This window comes from Melopsittacus undulatus, chromosome 1 (assembly GCF_012275295.1).
Source record: "Melopsittacus undulatus isolate bMelUnd1 chromosome 1, bMelUnd1.mat.Z, whole genome shotgun sequence".
In the NCBI taxonomy this organism is placed as follows: Eukaryota; Metazoa; Chordata; class Aves; order Psittaciformes; family Psittaculidae; genus Melopsittacus; species Melopsittacus undulatus.
In genome coordinates this window covers 151699975-151720608 of record NC_047527.1, presented here as the reverse complement: position 1 = coordinate 151720608, position 20634 = coordinate 151699975, and the positions used below count along the sequence as shown (strand labels likewise).

The following is a 20634-nucleotide window of genomic DNA, read 5'->3' as shown; positions in this document are numbered from 1 at the left end:
CCAGGAAACAGCTCCTGATCCACCACATTTCTTGCTCCTCCTGCACATGGTCTGTTTCTCCTCTTTCCCATCCAGTGGGCAATCTCCCTTGGTGTCTGTTTGACCCCAGGATGTGGTGGCCAGTGCCAGGATCCTTGGGCTTTCCATCTCACACATGTAAATGCTGCCTTCCAGTGTCTGAAGGGGGCTACAAGGATGCTGGAGAGGGGCTCTTCATCAGGGACTGTAGTGATAGGACAAGGGGTGATGGGTTCAAAGTGAAACAGGGGAAGTTCAGGTTAGATCTAAGGCAGAAGCTGTTCCCTGTGAGGGTGCTGAGGCGCTGGCACAGGGTGCCCAGAGAAGCTGTGGCTGCCCCATCCCTGGCAGTGTTCAAGGCCAGGTTGGACACAGGTCTTGGAGCAACCTGGTCTGGTGTGAGGTGTCCCTGCCCATGGCAGGGGGTTGGAAGTGGATGATGTTAAGGTCCTTTCCAACCCAAACCATTCTGTGCCTTTAACCCACAGCTTCAAGTGTTTGTGTCCTAAATGCAATGAAAAAAGTCTCACTATCATCAAAGAATTAAGACTGGTCCCAATGGGGAGCTTTGTTTTCCTATGGATTAAGTGTTTGTGGGCTTCCTTGTAAAGTTAGCCCTCCTGTTGCAGCCCCAGTAACCTGGATGCTGGGGCATAGGTGTATTCCTGTTACTCATCTAGCCCATGCTTTTACACTTTGTCAGGGAAGGGTCTGTCCACTTGTCATCTGATTGTGCAAACCAGCCTTCCATGTGAGTCGGGATTTGGGTTTCACTGTTTTCCAGGCTCTGACTATGTGCACAGGGAGTTGCAGTCATGGTTTTTTTTCCATAGGCACTTCCTTTCTCTAAACACCTCCCCTTGGCAGTGGCCCTGCTGACACCTCAGAGCAAGACACTGATAAAAGGGCAGCCTGCCTTCCTCCTCCACACTCAGCAGCCAGTGGCACAGGCTACTCAGGAGCTCAGGAGCAGCATCACAGGCATCTCGGGTCGGAACACTGACAAGAACCATGAACAGCAACGGTGAGTTTCACTGCTCCATACCCCTGTGTTAGATGTGCTCTTTGGCAGGTCTCCATTGGGCAGTCCCAGTGGAGGTGGAGAGTTCTCACCCCTCTGACTGCCATGGGGAACACGTTATCAGTGGTATTCCATAGTGCAGGAAGTTGTTTCAATGCCACCGCTGCTCAAAGGGGGTGGGTTTGCTGTGGCTGTGCCAGTTCTGATTTTAGAGCTATAGAATCCACTAGGCTGGAACAGAGCTTTGCACCTGGACAGGTCAGTAAACCAGCTGTGAAGTGCAGCTCACATCTTAACATCTGGTTCTATCAGTGGTAATGGACAATTAATGCAGCTTCTTTCAACTTGTCCTGTGTCAAAGTGAAAGGAACTCCTTTTATTCAGGCTACTTAAACGTGGAGATTATTACTCTTCAGTGATGACTGATACCATCTAACAGATGTTTTAGAGTAACTGGAAAGAGGATCTATTTGGATGTGAGCCTATTGTCAGCACATCCCACACCTACCTAGAGAGGTGCCTGAGTCACTCCTTTAGCACTGCAGAGCTACCACCACTGGCTGTGCTCCTGGAGCCAGACCCAGGATGCTCAGAACCCCACATGTGGGGAGCCAGGAGCAGGTCTCTGCAGCATCAGTAGGGGAATGATGTCCTGGCACTGCTCTGATCCCCTCTGGTTCATGCTTTAGTACTCTGGGTGTGAATGAGCTGAAGTTCCCTAGGAACTCTTGGGCAGCAGCATCTCTGGGATGTGATTTCATATCACTGGGATTTGTGAGAGGGTTTGTTCTCATCCCACTTCCATCCTGTTCTCCCTTATTCCCACTGAATCCAGCTGTAAGTGCTCTGCTCCACATTACTTTTTCTAAACCACATCACCTCATCCTCATGTTAAAAAGGCTTCAGGTTCTTACCAGTGCAAAGTCCTCATGTTTTGTCCTGGGTGATCACTCTTATTGCTTGTAGCTCTGAACTTCTTCCCAAGCAGGTAGCAATGCGATGGGGCCAGTAGGGCAGTGCAGAAAGGAGCTCCATAAGGGTAAATTATGGAATGAGGAGATGACAATAAAATCACTGCCTTGGAATTCCTGCTTCAAGAAAGGAAACAAAACCATGTGAGAACCCCTGAGGTTTGGGTTTGCTTCTGGCTTGTCCTAGAAGTGAGAACAGCCTCTTTCAACATGAAGCTCAGCACCATGAGCGTGTTCCAGGCAGGAGGCAGGGCAGGAAGGGGCACACAGGGGTTGCTTGGGGAGCTTGGCTGCTGCCCAGCCCCTTGGATCACCGGGTACCACGTGCGTGTTTGTGCAGGAATCAGTGCAGTGTGAATGGGGACAGGTCTTTGGCACTGCCTCTGTGCTCTCAGGGCATGGAAGCATAGAATGGAATCATAGCATCAGCCAGGTTGGAAAAGACCTTGGAGATCAAGCCCAGTCATTACTCCAGGACTGCTATATCACCACTACACCATAGAATGATTCGAGTTGGAAAGGATCTTAATGTTCCTTGTGTTCCTTGTGTCTCTGTTGTTAATCTGTGCATCCTCAACACTGGGAATGTCCAGAAACAGGGGATGGAAATGAAGTCCCTAAGTTAGGAAATGCTGTAAGGACAGATTCCCCAGAGCCCTTTCCCACAGCCACCCTATGCATTCAGCTCCCACATTCCTCCATAGCCCTTTCCCATCACCAGAGCTGGTTTTGGTAGCTTCTCATCCTGGCACCAGTGTTTCCATAGAGAGCACTCTTGAGCAGCTTTAATGCTGAGGAAGAGGCACTTCCCCTTCATCCTTCTCAAGAAGGTTAAGCAATTATTTCAGTCTATATTCTTGACATTAATACAGATATAGATGCCCCCGCACACTTTGTCTTGCACAACATCAGCCAGAGGTTGGCATCTGGCAGGCAGCAAGCACTCAGAAATGAAATCACTTACAAGGTGATGGCCAGTTTTCAGTCTGTATTTGCTGTACCACTGATAACTGTTAAGTAATGGAGAGAAATCCGGTTTATATAGTTCCTAAGAAGAAATACACTGAGGTAGTCATCTAGTGGGGGTCCATTGGTTTGCTTTACCCAAGGCTGCTGCCTTCCAGGTGTCAGTGGCTTCCCTATGGATGGCTCTGGTTGAGCTCAGCCTAGCAGGGCTGCCTGATGCCGTGTGAATCTGCCAAGGCATTTGTTGAATTAATCCCTTCCACCATTATGCCTTTGATTTGCTAATTTATGGGTTAACGTAAGTGGGGTTGAATTTCCTGACTCTCCCATATCTGCATCTGAATCACTCCTGAGCCAATTGCTTATGCGGTATTGTTCTGTTCACACGACATTTATCCTTTAAGGGTGTTTGATGGGCAGGTACAAGACAGGTCAGACACTCCCGAAGAAATACGGTTCAGCCACGTTCCGGCATGCTCCGGCTTTCCCTGTCACACCTCCCAAAGCCTGAGGCACTGCCCCACATCCCATCGGCACTGAAAGCTTTCTCTGTGCTCCAGTATAGCACCAGGTTGTGCCTCTCGCAGCCCCACTCCTATGACACAGCCCTGAGCCCTGGGCATGAGAGGTTGGAGGAGAAACCAAGTTGCAAAGATCCATGTATTCAGACTTCCATGAGAGGTTGGTCAGTGACTGTTGTTATATGACTTGGGGCTAATTTTGGGGTGGAAATGTAAAACATCAGCCTCAGTGTCTTGAAGAGACCCATTCTCCAGCCCTTTGGCATCCTGAGACATTGGGGATCTCAGCAGTTGAGGGCAGCTGAATTTTGGAACCTTCAGTTTACTCCCAGCTTGAGTCTATGATGTGCTGTGTTTTGTAAGGAGCAACTAAAGCTACCGTTAGCTATTATTTGATAATCATAAATGATACATTCAGCACTGCCATAAGGATTACACTGAGATCAAAGTCCCAACAGTGAGGTTTAATTTTTAAGCTGCCCTCTGCTAACTGAGGGCTGCTTGGGAGCATCACCTCTGAATGTGCGTTGGCAAGCAGTGCTTTCTCCATATCTCTCTACTACTATTACTACTACAACTACTACTACTTGTTTTAGTACCTGCAATAGCAAAGAATCACTTGTAACACTCAGAAACCTGATGCTCCATGCGTTCAGCACAGCACAGACATGCAGCAAACAGAAGTTGTTGTCACAGTCCTGACTTTGACAAGGTGCCACCAGCAAAGCAGCTGAATAGGTGAAGGAGAGAGCTCAGGGACGTGTCAGGACCATGGGCACAGGACCTTTGGTGGTGTGAGATGCTGGGGGATGCAGCTGCAGTGGTGGGATGCAGATGTGCCTTCCCTGCTCTGGTTTTGAGGGAGAAGCAAGACTTTGACAGCAGCAAGACTTCCAGTATCACAACAGAATGAGCTGTCATGCGTCTGGCTGCAGGCAGTGTGCAAGGGTAGGCAGTGGGACAGCAGACATGGGATGCCAAACTAGCGCAGAGGTCAGGCATCCCTCAATCCAGGCAGATTGCTGCAGGACTCTCTCCACTGCCTGCCTCTGTAAGCAGTCCCAGCAACACAACTGTCTCTGTGTTGAAGTATGTTGGTTATGAAGTACTTGGTTATGTTATGTTATGTGTTATATATTATGTTATCAGTTATACAAAATGATATGATGGCAAGAGAATCATATCATTTGGGTTGGAAAGGACCTTAATGATCATCTAGTCTTACTCCTCACCTGCCATGGGCAGGGACACCTCCCACTAAGCCAGGCTATTCAAAGCCTTATATTACAATGTATTATATTACATGGTATGTTACATATATGTACACATCATATTACATCATAGATTACATATATGTAATACATCATGTTACATCGTAGATTACATACATGTAATACATCATGTTACATTGTAGATTACATATATGTAATACATCATATTATATCATATATTACATTTTATTTTATCTTACCACATTAGATCCTATCATATTAGTACAGTGTAGCATAGCATTGCATAGTATAGTACATTGTGATGTAGTATAGTACATCAGAGCATAGCATACAATATCATACTATACTCTTTATGTATATATATATATAAACAGTTGTACCATTTAAATGTCCCTTGACACTTAGATGTTTTGGCACCTCATGGGGCTCCATTGAGGAGAAGAAAACTGTCTTTGCTGAGCAATTCACCATCAGTCTCTTTCCTTTCCCCTCTCCCTTCCTGCTGAAGGCTTCCCAGGGAGCGACCTGAATGTCACTGGGCTTGACTTCGTCAAGAGCCAGAACTGCCGCCTGCACCACACGGATGGTTACACCATCAGCAACCTGGTGGTGCGGCGTGGGCAGCCCTTCCAGCTGCTGCTCACCTTCAGCAGGGACCTGCAGGCTTCCGACAAGCTCTCGCTGCACTTCAGCATCGGTGAGTGCTCCTCTGTGGCCATCAGGATGATGTAGCCATCACTGCAGACCTGTGCAGCCCTCCTGCATCCTGCATTGGGTTTGTTTCCAGGTGAAAACCCCATGAGATCCAGGGGCACACTGATGTCGCTGAACCCAAGGAGAGAGGAGGATCTCAGCAGGTGGCAGATCTCCATCATCAAGAGCAGTGGCAAAGAGGTAGAGTCCATGGGATGCTTGTAATGCCAAGCCTGCTGGGAGCTACAGAGCAAACCCTCCTCTCCCTGCCCTGCTTTCCCTTACCCTTATCACTGTGGGTGGGCAGCAGCTTTGCCTTGTTTAATCCTGTATAACCCATTGCTCCTACACTGCACATGCAGGATGCACCCATCCCATCCTTCCCCTCTCTCCTTGCCCAGGTGCCCTTGGCTGCCAGCTTTGTCCCTTCTGCTGATCCTGTAGCATGGTGCTTGTGCCTGTGGCTGTGATGGAGGGTCCATCATGCTGTCTCTTTTGTTGCCTCCCCAGTGCCTAATGTCTGTCACCAGCTCACCATTGGCCCCAGTGGGAAAATACACCCTGACAGTAAAGACTGCAAATAACATTTACAAGCCCCAGAACGGTGAAATCTACCTTTTGTTCAATCCTTGGTGTGCAGGTGAGTGGTCCTGCAACCACAGTGATAATCACTGCTCCCTAAGGAGCTTTTCCTCATGTTTTTTCCTGTTCTCTTTCCCAAATACACTCCTTTTTCCCCATAAAACACCACAAGCAGCATCCTCATGGAGCCAGCAGGAAGCTGGGTGATAGCAATGACACAGCTCCTCACTGGGGAGTCCTCAGGGCTGGATTAAAGGACATCTCTGTCAGCCCTGTCTCTTTCCCTGGGTCAGCACTATGGTTAACTGGGATTCTTTGAGCCTGGAGAAGAGAAGGCTCCTGAAGGGGAGACCTGAGAGCAGCTCCAGTGCCTGAAGGGGCTGCAGGAAACCTGGAGAGGGGCTTGGGACAAGGGCCTGTAGGGGCAGGACAAGGGGAATGGCTTGAACCTGCCCGAGGGGAGACTGAGCTGAGCTCTTAGGCAGAAGCTGTTCCCTGTGAGGGTGCTGAGGCGCTGGCACAGGGTGCCCAGAGAAGCTGTGGCTGCCCCATCCCTGGCAGTGCTCAAGGCCAGGTTGGACACAGGGGCTTGGAGCAGCTGCTCCAGTGGAAGGAGTCCCTGCCTGTGGGAGGGGTTGGAGCTGGATGGGCTTTAAGGTCCCTTCTAACCCAAACCAGGCTGGGATTCCATGATTCTATGATTGCATTGGCTTAAAATCCAGATGATAAAGTAATGGGACAAAAATGTGTGCTGCTGATTGACATCAGCCCCCAAGGTCTCTGCTGCCAGCAGGAAAGCTTTGACTACTGCATGCAAACCACCTAACACTGAGGCTTCTTTTGCTCCAGATGATGTTGTTTTCATGGCTGATGAGGCACAGAGGAAGGAGTACGTGCTCAATGACACAGGCTACATCTATGTTGGGTCTGCATACAAGATTTACAATAAACCATGGAACTTCGGGCAGGTAAAGCAGCACTTGTTGGTGTTATTATCCTTATATGCGCTTTCTGCCTTAGGCATTTAGTTCAATGAATCAGAGCTATAAACAGTTTAATCCCATTAGTAGCTCAAAGTGTTTGAAGAGCCCTGCCAGCTTCACCTGCTTGGAGTAACCTGTGTGCTCCAGTGTTTTCCCCATCCACAGCTGGAGAACGGGATTCAATGGCATGGTAATAATCAGAACAGAGGATGTGCAAACAGAGCATTTCTGGTTGAAACGATTCCCAGAAGGAGTCCTCCCCTCTCCCATGCAACACAGGAGCTGTTGGGAACCAGCTCATGAGACACAATGAGGGGAAACAAATCTGGTTATTTACTTGTTGCATCATGATGGGGAAAGACCAGGGGGAAAAGCAGTGGCAGAGGTTGTCATCCTTCAAATGCTGCCTTCCCACACCTCAAGGTGAGCAGTTGGATGCAGGACACAAGCATCCTGCCCTCCCAGGAAGGGTGTTCCTCAGGCTGCCTCTGAGATAACTCCATTGAGTACAATGGCAAATGCAGGTAGAGATAAGAGGGAGATGCCAGAGCAGGTTTATTTGCACGCCATAGGAAACACACAGGCACCCAAAGGGAGCATCCTACATTCTATCCACACAGAATTCCCACCCCACAACGTTGGGATCTGTTTGCTCGTGATTTGTATATGTTTGTAGTTATTTTACACTGTTTTGTAAGTCTGATTTCAAGCTGCAGGATACAGACAGCCCAGCAAAAGTGCTCACATTGCCTTTTCCACCAAGGGCCAAAGGGCACTGGCCACACTGCACTTCCTATCCCAATATTTATTCTGCTGTTAAGCAATGGGAATTAATATGGATACAGAGACTGATATCCTGCTGAGCTTCATTGGATTAGATGTTTGACATCTCTATGACTTGAACCTCAAGGAGCTTTATCAGCAATTGCTAGTTAGGAATCTTTTGCTATAATAATCTCAATTTCTGTATCTGTTTCTCCTCTCCCTGGGTTCATTGCATACCTGTGTCAATAGGCTGAAAATACATAGTGCTCTTTAAACTTCCATTACTCTTGTGAGTAAGCTGCAGGGAGATGACGTTGGTGACATAGGGCTGCTCACAGGAGTAAGGATTGCTGGGTCAGGCTCCAACTGTGTTTGCAAGACACATGAGGCTTTTGTCTTCTGGGGCATGAGTGGGTCATTTAAGCTCCCCTTTGGAGAGAGGACCTTTTGGGAGCCCTATAGGCTTGGGAATTCCATACCATAAAGGACGTTTAGAACTGGTCAATTCAATCCAAGTGCTTGAATAAACTTGAGCAAATCCTGGTTTAGAGCAGTGTATAAACATGTCTCTGTTTTCTCTCCAAAACAGTTTGAGGAGTTCGTCTTGGATGCCTGCATGTATCTGCTGGACAAAAGCAAGCTCAAGATGAGCAATAGAAGAGATCCTATATTGGTGTCCAGAGCCATGTCTGCTTTGGTAAGCCTCTCTTGTGCTTTGCCCCTCCAGCTTTCCCTCCTACTTCTCTCTTGCTCTTCTTCCCCTGGAGCCTTGAACACCATCTGGGATGGGTTCCTTTGGGAAACTGCAATGAGAAAGCCATTTTGGGTGAGGGGAAGAGGTGAGTGATATACAGCATCTCCCCATGACCACAGATACAGCTTGCTGCTGCCCCAAGTGGTTATCCCTCCTCAGGGAGGGCCAATACAAAGGGTGGGTTTTGGGGGGTTACTGCTCTCTATGGGGGGACCCTTCTTGGAGCTTTAGGGTTTCAGATGCAAGACATAGAGTTCATTTTGGCTTCCCTGAGCAGTGGTGGCACCTCTCCCTATATAATCCAGTTGGAGGGTTTCCAACCAGCCCTGCTGCCTGTCACAGGGCTGTGGAGACAGAGACCCTGGGTTTAAGCCTCATTCAGCATCATTCTCTTTTGCACAGGTTAATGCCAATGATGACAACGGTGTCCTGCTGGGGAACTGGTCAGGGAATTACAACAAAGGGACATCCCCTCTGGACTGGATCGGGAGTGTCTCTATCCTGCAGCAGTATTACAAAACAAAGCAGCCGGTCCTTTATGGTCAATGTTGGGTCTTCGCAGGAGTCCTCACTACAGGTAAATGGTGACCTGTCTCCCTTCTCTAACCACTGTCCCTCTGAACACCAGGGGTGCAAGAGTCACCATAGAATCCCAGTGTGATTTGTGTTGGAAAGGACCTTAAGGCTCATCCAGTTCCAACCCATGCCATGGGCATGGACACCTCACACCAGCCTGGGTGATTTGGTGACGCTGTGTTCTGTCTGTGCTGCAGTGATGCGCTGCTTGGGGATCCCATCCCGCTGCGTGAGTAACTTCAACTCGGCACACGACACGGAGGAGAACCTGAGAGTGGACATTTACCTGAATGAACTGGGAGAAAAGCTGAACGGGATGTCCCTCGACTCTGTCTGGTACTGACTAAAGGGGCTGATGCTTAACACCCCCCCCCCCAGCACCACCATCCCAAAGCACCTCATTCCCCAGCCTTAGCAACTCCTTCAGGAACACATAGATCCCCATTAAACCCGCTCTTACTTAAGACTTAAGGGAGAAGACTGTGGGTTTTCCATCTCACTCCTTTCCTTTCCACCCCAAATGCACACAGGAACTTCCACGTGTGGAACGATGTCTGGATGAAGCGGACAGACCTGCCAGCAGGGTTTGATGGCTGGCAGGCAATCGATGCAACCCCTCAGGAGCAAAGCCAAGGTAGGATTTGCATAGAAAGGCTCGTCAGTAACTCACAGAGGAGGCAGGGACAGGAAAACCATGGCTCACAGGTAGCAAAGCACGTGCTCACCATGCACATCCTCATGTATTAGGGCAGCAACATCCTAAAGCTGGAGGTCTCACTCCTCTTGTTCAGCCTGGCACAGGAGGAGCAGCGTCTCAATAGGCAGAAAAGCAACCTTGTAGGAAGCTGGAGAATGTAGGAGCTGTAGGAGAATGTTAATTCAGAAGTGAGAGCACACACATACAGAGCTAACAGAGGTTAGCTGGATAATCAGAGCTGATGTCTCTTTCCATCATCCTCTGATGGGTGAAGTCGAGGACTCAAAGCGATCTGTAGTAGGAGGTGACACAGCTTTCCCCATTAAAGATGCTTTCTGTAGAGCTCTCCTGTGGAAGTCATGAGTTACTTCATTGGTAAATGAAAGGGGCCAGTGCCAAAATCAGTGACTACCCTCCCTGCACAGACAGAGGGAATTTGGAGGTGGGAAGGAAAACATGAATCCTCAAGGCTGTGCAGAAAGGGGTATTGCCAGATCAAACACAAGTGGCTAGACTCAATGGACTCATCGCCAAGCCATGACTTTCAAACCTTAAACTTGCTTATTTAAGTGGGGGGAAACATATAAAAGCTCTTACTAGACCTTGGTCACCTATAAAAAAGCCCAAAGAGCTAAGGGATACATGGGGGCTTTTGGAGCTCATGACTGAATTGGAGGAGTATTTACTACTAAGAGCCATGGCCAAAGATTCCAGTTTGAGTGGGTCTGATGGTTGGGACAAGAACTGGAGGCTTTGCTCGTATTTGGAAGAGTAAGTGTTGTTGAATGTGCTTTCCAGGCATTTTCCAGTGTGGTCCCTGCCCGCTGAAGGCTATCCGAGAAGGGGATGTCTATCTGCCCTTCGACAGCAAGTTTGTGTATGCAGAAGTGAATGCTGACAAAGTCTACTGGGTGGTCAGGAAGGTGAACGGCAAGAATAAGTACATCAGGATTAACACAGAGACCCAAGGCATCGGCATGAACATCAGCACAAAAGCTGTGGGGCAGGACAAGCGGGAAGACATCACCTGGCAGTACAAGTTCCCTGAAGGTAACTGCCCCATCACCTAAAATAGAACCATAGAACCAACCAGGCTGGAAAAGCCCTTTAAGCCCATCCAGTCCAACCATTCCCAGCCCTGCCAAGGCCACCACTAACCCATGGCACTGAGGCCTCGTCTCCAGCTGTGTGAACACTTGCAGGGACGGTGCCTGCAGCCCTGCCCTGGGCAGCCTGTTCCAATGCCTGAGCACCCTCTGGGCAAGGAATTGTTCCTGAGTGACCACCCTAGTGGTTGGACTCACCTCTGCTTCATTTCTTCATTCTTCTTGTCTTTCCATTCCCCAGACCATACTGGAAACACAAAACCACACATTCCCTCCCCATGGTTCTCAGATCCAGCCATGTTGGGTTAGACTGTTAAACCCTTCCTAGTGAGAAGCAGGAAAACCCTAGGCTGAAAAGTTTAAGAGCATCCATCCTTGAAAAGCATCTCCTTTAGGACACTCTTCCATTCCAAAATGCTACAGTTAGATCTGGTGGTACCATAAATCAAGAGGGTCTTTGAGCAGGAGATGCCTTGACATCCTCCCTGCTCAGAAGCAGAAGCATAAGTAAAGAGAAGGTGGTTTTGTATTAGGAGACTGAGATATAGAAATCCACTCTGGTTTGGGTTGGAAAGGACCTTAAGCTCACCCAGTTCCAACCCCCTGCCATGGGCAGGGACACCTCACACCAGACCAGGTTGCTCCAAGCCCCTGTGTCCAACCTGGCCTTGAGCACTGCCAGGGATGGGGCAGCCACAGCTTCTCTGGGCACCCTGTGCCAGTGCCTCAGCACCCTCACAGGGAACAGCTTCTCCCTTAGATCTAACCTGAACTTCCCCTGTTTCACTTTGAACCCATCACCCCTTGTCCTATCACTACATCCCCTGATGGAGTCCCTCTTTGGCACCCAAATATAGCTGTTACCCATCTTTTTTCTTCATCCAGGCTCTGAAGACGAGAGGAAATCCATGCAGAAAGCTTCCTCCTTCATCCGCCCTTCAGGAATGGTACCTCGTGCACGCTTCGCTTCGTCTGGGGGCCATGTGAACCCCAAGCCTGCAGTCCTGCAGGAGACAGTCTCTGAGTCTGGGCTCCAGCTTGAGATAAGCAGTAAAGCACCTCTGTATCCTGGCAATCCCTTTGAACTGGTCATCCTTGTGAAGACCTCGACTCCTGGTAGCCGGACCATCAACCTCGCCAGCTCCTGCCAGCTGCAGTCCTATACTGGGAAAGTCGAGGCCAGCCTTGGACATGTCAAGGAGACCGTCAAGCTTGAAGGCAAATCTGGTAGGCACAGAGAGCTTGCTGTGTTCTATGGACCCTTTACTGTGGCAGGCTGGGGTTCCACTCGAGCTCATTCATAATAGCTTCACTATTTGAGCAGAGCAGGGCACAAAGAGCAGGAATTGCCACCTAGGTCTCTTATTCCTGCATTTAGGAGCCTCAGTTATAGCCTGGGATCCCACCATAGCAGGCACCAAACCATGAAGGCCCTGTCTGAATCCTTCACCCAGGAAAATGTCAACCTCCTGGCTGATCCCAAGGGCTGTTTGCTGTTCCTTGTGGATCTTTGAGTGACCTCTGTTGTATTCCTGATTCCCAGCACTGCGATTAAGATCTGCTAAACAGGAGGCTAATGAGTGGGAATAGTTAAAAGCAGTTGGTCATTTCAAGTGTGAGTCACTCATAAAAAGAAGTCTTTGCTACTGGTGGCTGCTGAGTGTTCTCATGCATACATAGGACAAGGAGTAATGGGCTTAAACTTAAAACAGGGGAGATTTAGAATCATAGAATCAGCCAGGCTGGAAAAGACCTTTAAGATCAAGTCCAACCATTACACCAGGACTAGTGTGAGGTGTCCCTGCCCATGGCAGGGGCTTGGAACTGGATGATCTTAAGGTCCTTTCCAACCCAACCCAGTCTATGATTCTATGAATACATCTCATTCCATACCCACACCAGAGCTGACTTTGCCACTCGATCCCTGTGTGTGATGAAGCCACTGAGTTGTGTTTTCTTCTCTGCAGAGGTGCAGGTCCCTCTGAACATTGCAGCTGACGCATACATGAAGACACTGGCATCAGTGGAAGATGAAGTCCTCATCCACGTCACTGCCATTGCTGAGGTCCAAGGGACAGATGACAAACTCACCAAGGAGATGACAATGAACTTTGAGTACCCCCCCATCACTGTCCAGGTGAGGCAGAACCCCACAGCCATTAGGGTTGGAAGGGATCTCTGAAGATCATATAGGGTCTAAGCCCCTGACAGGGCAGGTCACATAGGAATGGGTCCAGGTGGGTTTGGAATGTCTCCAGAGGGGAGCAGCCACCAGTGAGTGGTTGTCCTCCACCATGCTGGTGGTGAGGAGCAATCCTACATCAGCTCCAGCATCCTTATTACCCCTCTCATCCCTGGTATTTGGGGTTGTTTATTTCCTCCTCTGCCAGATGCCAGAAACAGCCAAACTGAACAAGGAATTCACCTGTGCCTTCATCTTCAAGAACAAGCTGAACGTGCCCTTGGACAACTGCAAGCTGCTGGTGGAGGGCTTGGGCATATTTAAGATGGCAACGTTTGATCAGGGGTAAGGAGATGACTCTGGTATGAAATGAGCATGGCAGGACTCTGTTTCTTCTTCCTTTTACATCTCCTTTGAAGAAGCAGTTGGGGGATTTGGAGTAACCAGCCCCTTTGCAACCTGCATTTGAATCTGAACCACATTTGGGTGCAGTAGAAAGACCCACACATGGGTTGATGTGCTCAGTGCATTTGGGTACAATGGGGCTCACCCTGTGTTCCTGCTGTGATGCTGGGTGCTGCCCAGCCACTGGGAACACAGCTGCTTCCTTCAGAAGCCCTAAATTGGGTCTCTGGGAGCTCTGGGGAAGATCCCCAGCATCACTGGGACCAACAGGCAGCACCACTGTGCTGAGAGCCTCTTGCTGCACCTTGGTGCTGGGAGAAGGGAAACAGCTTGAACACAGGCAGCAGCTGGTTCTTTAAGAGAAATGATTTGAAAGCAGTAAATAAGAACCATAACTCATAGAGACACAGAATCCCAGAGTGGTTTGGGTTGGAGAGGACCTTAAGAGCACCAATTTCCAACCCCCTGCCATGACCAGGGATGTATCACACCAGGCCAGGTTGCTCCAAGCCCCTGTGTCCAACCTGGCCTTGAACACTGCCAGGGATGGGGCAGCCACAGCTTCTCTGGGCACCCTGTGCCAGCGCCTCAGCACCCTCACAGGGAACAGCTTCTGCCTTAGATCTAACCTGAACTTCCCCTGTTTCACTTTGAACCCATCACCCCTTGTCCTGTCGCTGCAGTCCCTGATGAAGAACCCTCTCCAGCATCCTTGTAGCCCCCTTCAGACACGTTGGGATGACTTATTTCTCTCTGTCCTTAGGGATGTGAAGCCTGGCAGGATCATTAAGTCTGAAGTAATCTGCACTCCAACCAGACTAGGAGAGAAGAAAATAGTAGCCAAGCTCACCTCCAACCAGATCAAAGAGATCTCCACAGAGAAAGCCATCACCATTGTCGAGTAGGATGGGTACATCAGTGGGGCAGCCTCACTAAAGGCCTTTTGTAACCAAGTTGCATGTATCAGACACTTCCTGCCTCCTTCCTTGCTGGATAGTACTGTTAAAGTAAAAAGCACAAATCCCATGAAGAGAACTAAACTGATTGAAAGGGCACAGTTGTGTTGATTGCAGTTGTGATTCAATAAAGATGTTAAAATCAATGGCGTGATTGGGTCCTATGGTTCCCACTTCAGGCCAGGGATTGGAGCTCATGGAGGTGCCAGCTTCAGCCCAGGGGTGTTCTATAGCCACTTGGCTGTGGTCCTACATGGGGACCAGGGACCTCACTGCACCATGGGCAGCTCAAATAGGCTTTAAGCAGATCCCTCCTGTGTGATTCCCTCTCACTGCCAGCTGGGCACGCACTGGCATGCACCTCTTCTGTCTTTAGATAACAAAAAGAACAAACCTGGCACAGTCTCTCCAAAGCCCATTTCTTGTTTATCCTCTTCCTGTCCCACCCATTTCCTTTGGGGGGGGGAGTTGGAGCATGTTTTGGAAGCAGTAGGATCTGCAGCAGCATTCCCAGTACTAGAAATGTGTCATCAGAGAAACACAGAATCAAGCTCATCCAGTCCAACCATTGCCCAGCACTGCCAAGGCCACCATTAACCCATGGCACTGAGGCCTCGTCTACACAGTGTGTGAACACTTGCAGGGATGCTCAGTCATTTTATGTGCCAGCTCATACAAAGGGAGGAGGAGAAGAAAAAGGAGGAGGAAAGAGGCAAAAGAAGGGATTTGACCCTCTCTTGTGTTTCAAAGACTTGGGAAGCCCCCAGAGGAAGGTGGTCAGGCTGCCTCGGCCCCCATACCCATGGCATCCTTGGTCCCTGCAGGGCCACCTCCTGCAGTGGCATGTTGGTGAGTGGTGCAGGGCTCATGTGTGTGGTGCCTGTGGGAAAGGGAAGAGCAGCAGGCCCTTGGCAGTTGAAGTATTAGATCTTTAATCAGTACAAGAGCGACCGGAGGCATAAAAAGGAGTTACAAACATCAATGCATCTCTATTTTCAAGAGATGTAAATTCTTTACTTGCACAGAAAACCCCTGTAGAAGACACCAGATAAAAAGCACAAGGTCTGCCACAACCCTGTCCATCACCTATTAACATCTCACACCAGAACAGGGATCTCCAGCAGATGATGTTACACTGAGCAGCATGGGGAGCATCCTCTCCTGCTCCCCACATTGGTGGCACTGCCAGCATGATCTCAAGGAATACCTTCCCCAGGGCTCAGTGAGCCTGCCAGGACCACAGCAGCATGGCCAGAAGAACTGACTTGGTGGATGTAGGAAGTCACCCCTTCAGGTCTGGGTACCAGAGTCAGGGCTGCCCATGGCTCTGCAATAAGGCACATGGCTATGTCTCCATCTCAGACTATAGCTATGATGTTGGAGGAGGGAAAAGAGTTCTTGTGGCTTTCACCCTCATCTTCACACTGCTTTTCTCTTTGAGCTATTAAGAATCCAAACCCTGAAATGCCAGCACCTGAGGAAGAACATGAGAGATGGGAAACAGAAGTGAAGGAACCCTGGTCTCCTGAGGAGGTGAAGCCGGTTTGAAAGTGGAGGAGGAAATGTGCTGCCTTCATCCATGCCTACCCAAAGCCACGTAAGTGGGATCTGCATCCTGAGAAGCATCACCAAAATACACACCCCAACAAGAGAACAGTAGCCAAGCTGACCTAGAACCAGATCAAAGGGGTCTCCACAGAGAAGGCCATCACCATCATCAAGCTGATGTCCCCATGTGCCTGCCTCAAGGTGAGCATCAGTCATTCCCCAGTTTCTCTCCCCAGGACCCTGAGGCACCATTCCCACTGCAGACACACACTGGAGGCAGGGAAGTTAACTGGATGCAAAGCCAGAATTAGAAAACATGAGCTAAAAAGGATACTCTTCCTTTTTCCTCCTTCAACATCCTTATTGCTCTGTGTAGGAAATTCCTTAAAGATCTATGTCCCTGATGTCCCTTTCCTGTGGGATGCTGACAGGGAGGAAGAAGTAGGTGCAGAAGTAGGAGAGCATCTTCCCTCACTATCATACTGCTGCACAGAGCAAAGACATTCAAGACCTCAGGTCCGAACAACACCTCAGTTCCCCCCAGATGCAGTGTTTCCCTTTATAAAGGTTTTTATAAATACACAATTCCTAATGACTTTTTCTAAGTCTATTTTGCATTGACAAAGAGGAGACATCCAGAGGGGACAGGGAATGGGACAACTGGAAACACCCCTTGGGTTTTCGCCAAGCTGTGATGCTAACAGTCACAGCATCCTGCTTGTTCTCAGTTCCTTTGCTAGAAGGAAGGGATGGATTGCTGTGGCAGATGACAAAGCCAGGAATGAATCTCACCCCTGAACAGTAGCCTTGAATGATATAGAACCACAGAATGGTTTGGGTTGGAAAGGACCTTAAGAACATCCAGTTCCAACCCCCTGCTATGGGCAGGGACACCTCACACTAAACCATGTCACCCAAGGCCCTGTCCAACCCATCCATTAATAGATTTTAAGATGCTTTTTGGAAAGGGAGAAAGGGATTAGAAAAGAATCTTGCACAGATCCCATTTGGTGTGGCTTTGGTTAGTAGTAAGACCTTCATGTAGGTACCAAGCCCTCATCCCCCTGACTCCATTCCCTTACGTTCAAGAGGAAGAATTATCTTTGGTCCACGTTGCAGGGGAGGGGGAGATGGATGTCCTGTGGGGGGAAAACCAGGATCACATTTCTAATACCCTGCAGACTGTACTGACAATGATGCTAAGGGAGACAGCAAACTGAAAGTGAAGAACAGTCTCAATTAAAGCTGCATTGACACCTGGAGCACACCAAGTGCTTGTAGCTTGGTTTGGATGCTGAGGCTGGTGTCACCTCTGCATGATTCTGCTGCAAATATTGCCACCTTCCTTGAGCAACACATGTTCAGTCCATGGGTTTACCAATGGTCACCAGGAGCTGACTGTAAAATTAGTGTTAAGGAAACCCTGCTGGCAAATACCAACAGGACAAGGTTAAACACCAGTAAGGTTAAGAGGCAATATTCAATCTCAACTAAGTGGCTACCAAGAAATGAAACAAACTAAATTAGACAAGTCAAATGGAGAGAGCCAGTACCCCCAGCAGCAGGATGCCCACATCTCCCTCTTCTCTTTGACCATAGAAATGGTCCTGGTGCATGGCCTAGACCATCTGCTTGCCTTCTGGTCTGATCCCATTCCATGTATCCCATGTGCTAATGAACCACAGCCCTAGGATGGAAGCTTCCCCCCCACCAGCACCTAAATAACTCAGCCAGTATTTGCCCACTCTTGGCTGCATGGGCAAACATTCCTGCTTCCCTGGACCACCACCACTGACTGCTCAGGCATCACCAACCAGCCTTGGGCAGCCCACAAGCACAGAGGGTTAGAATTCATCCCTGGAGATATTCCAGAGCCCAAAGGAATTATACCCAGTGAGAGGTCACCATCTGCTGCAACCACAATCCCATATCCCACCTCTGCTAAAACCTGAGCACCAGCGGTTTTCATAATCCAGAGGCAGCATCCATGGGATGAGCTAAAAAGGATGTGTTTTTCAGGAAAACCTTTGGAGCTGCATTAATCTGGCCATTGAGAATGTGGCTAATCCTGGCAAATGATAAACAGAGCTTATCATTTAGCTGTCCAAAAGGCTGTGAGAACAAAGATTAACCAGACTCCTCTGGGAGCTGGGACCAACAATGACACACTTCCCTTACAGGCCAAGTAAGAAAAGATCAGTAAGGGAGCTGATGCAGGTCTGGGAAGGAGCTCACTGCGAATGCTGTACCTGGCTTCCAGAGAAATACCCTGACCTTAATGCACCAAAAGTCCATTAAAAACCCCAAACCTTTGAATCTCCATCACAAGCAGTTACTGAACCAGAAACCACCCAGAAGCTGCTCCTGACACAGTGGAGGATGCTTTGCTTATTCATGTAACACCTGGATGGCAACGTCCCGAGCCAGAAACTGCTCGATTTCTTCTTGGGTCATTATTGCAGATGCAGGAGCTGCTGCCACTGCTTCAGCTGGTGCTGGGCTCTTGCAGTTCATGCTTGAAAAGGGGTTGAACCAACCCAAGGAGAAGGCACCACCGAACGCCAGCTTCATCCCTTCCCAGCCGCTGGTCCTCTCCCAGGTTGGCTTCTGGTTCTTGAGACGCTCAATACCCTGCAAGAAGAGAAGAGGTTTTGGGTTGTTTCACATTTATAGCAGGTATTTGGGCATCAACTGCTGTAGCAGGTGTAAAAATGTCTATATGTGTATATTCCTAACTATCTTATCTCTAGCCAGGATGTCATTCTAGTTAACAGTGAAGACACACATCCTATGTAACTGAGTTTCATCATAGAATCCCAGAGTGCTTTGGGTTGGAAAGGAACTTAAAGCTCATCCAGTTCCAATCCCTGCCACAGGCAGGGACACCTCACACCAGACCAGGTTGCTCCAAGCCCCTGTGTCCAACCTGGCCTTGAACACTGCCAGGGATGGGGCAGCCACAGCTTCTCTGGGCACCCTGTGCCAGCGCCTCAGCACCCTCACAGGGAAGAGCTTCTGCCTTAGATCTAACCTGAACTTCCCCTGTTTCACTTTGAACCCATCACCTCTTGTCCTATCACTACAGTCCCTGATGAAGAGCCCCTCTCCAGCATCCTTGTAGGCCCCAACTTTAACAACAAAACCCCAAACCGAGACCAGATTCATGGACAATCTGAATCACGGTGACCTTGGTATCAGTGGCTATTGATTTTTATGGTAAAGAGATAGCTTCTTAAAAGCCATCCTTCTAGGAGAATGGATTTTGTATTCCTCCAAGGAGTAATAAAATACAATTATAACTCAACATTTCACCTTCTCTGGGTATTTTTACAATGGTTCAGATACAGGCAAAACCCTGGGATATTTTCCAGTATTCAGGGATTTATCACAGCCATATCTAAGCCTGTCCCTAGAAGCTGCCATAGGAACAAGTGATGCAGTGTGCCAATTCAGAGCCAGTATTTAAGAACACGATTTCCACTTAAATTGTCAAAGACAAATCACAACAGAGGCTGGACACCCTCTGGTAGGTGAGCAAGTCTGTATGGGGGGAAGTGGAGCTGTCAAACTGAGAGCAGAGCCTTGAACAGTCAATATTCTGACTCATTCTCCCTCCAAGAACATCACTTTCAGTACAGCAAACACTGTGATTGTGTTTAAGTAACAGGCCCATCAAATTTGGGCAGTGACAGGTTTTTCTGGTTGCTTTCTCCATGTAGAAATAAGGAACTAAGAAATTGTCTCTATTTTTTAAGGCAACTGCTATGGGCAGTATGCCCATCATCTGTATCATGTAAGAGGGGAGTCAAATCTACATAAGTTATGATGATATGCAAATGATCACATAGAAACACTGTTCTTAGAGAAGCAAGAACACTGGATCCAAGTCTTGAGACACTCAAGGAAAGTTAAAAAGGAGGAAAATCAGTTAAAACCATTTAAAGGAGCAGCTTTAGAAGAGCTGGATGAGAAATACACTTCCGATGTTCTATTTCTGCCTTTTTTCCCCAACAACCCACAGAACATTCCAAAGCTTCACAGAGACGGGATATGAATACATGCAGCAGCTCAGTGGCATCACAGCAGGCCTTAGAAATAACACATTTCAAGGGAGCAGCAGCTTGGGTTTGCAAAAACATGGAGTCAGCATGAGCAGCCCTGGGAGGAAACACAGCATCAATGTAAGGACTTGCATGCAAAGCCTTTGTGAGCTCCATTCATGCCCCATGTGCTGACTTAGGAGAACTTTAGAATCCCAGACTGGTTTGGGTTGGAAAGGAACTTAAAGCTCATCCAGTTCCAACCCCTGCCATGGGCAGGGACACCTCACTCCAGACCAGGTTGCTCCAAGTCCCTGTGTCCAACCTGGCCATCCCAAAGGACAAACATGCATCTTGCACCAGTAAGCATAGGCACGTGTCTGTGCTTGGCTTGGCTCTGCTCCCAAGCTCACAAATGTGCAGTTCCCACTGGGAACATCTCTTGCAGCCCTTCAGGATGCAATGCTTGGTGCACAGCAGAGCCTTGACAAAGGGTTTTAGCACTACCATGTGTTTTCCCTTCAGGATACTCCGCCTCCAGCACCCTGCAGCTTTGCAACCAGGAGGGAGATGCTTTTGCAGCTCGAAGCAGGAGACCACCTTTGGCTGTCAGCTGTT

At 48.8% G+C, this 20634-nt stretch overlaps 2 protein-coding genes across 3 annotated transcripts in view; one reads left to right on the top strand and one right to left on the bottom strand.

The window, feature by feature from the left end:
• The first annotated feature begins 961 nt into the window (after positions 1-961).
• TGM4 (transglutaminase 4) lies at positions 962-14574 on the top strand. Its single transcript, XM_034068189.1, has 14 exons — positions 962-1042; positions 5238-5426; positions 5517-5623; positions 5933-6062; positions 6854-6972; positions 8342-8449; positions 8909-9083; positions 9280-9418; positions 9613-9716; positions 10578-10829; positions 11771-12112; positions 12853-13022; positions 13276-13412; positions 14236-14574. Exons 1-14 carry the CDS (start codon positions 1030-1032, stop codon positions 14375-14377), a joined length of 2127 nt encoding a protein of 708 aa, XP_033924080.1. The 5' UTR covers positions 962-1029; the 3' UTR covers positions 14378-14574.
• A 1798-nt stretch (positions 14575-16372) lies between these two features.
• ZDHHC3 (zinc finger DHHC-type palmitoyltransferase 3) overlaps positions 16373-20634 on the bottom strand; it is a 33717-nt gene continuing 29455 nt past the window's right edge. For both annotated transcript variants that reach the window (XM_031045170.2, XM_013127923.3), the window contains exon 7: positions 16373-18607. In XM_031045170.2, the coding sequence (XP_030901030.2) occupies positions 18365-18607 (243 nt within the window). In that variant the 3' untranslated portion in view covers positions 16373-18364. The remainder of the gene's footprint in view (positions 18608-20634) is intronic.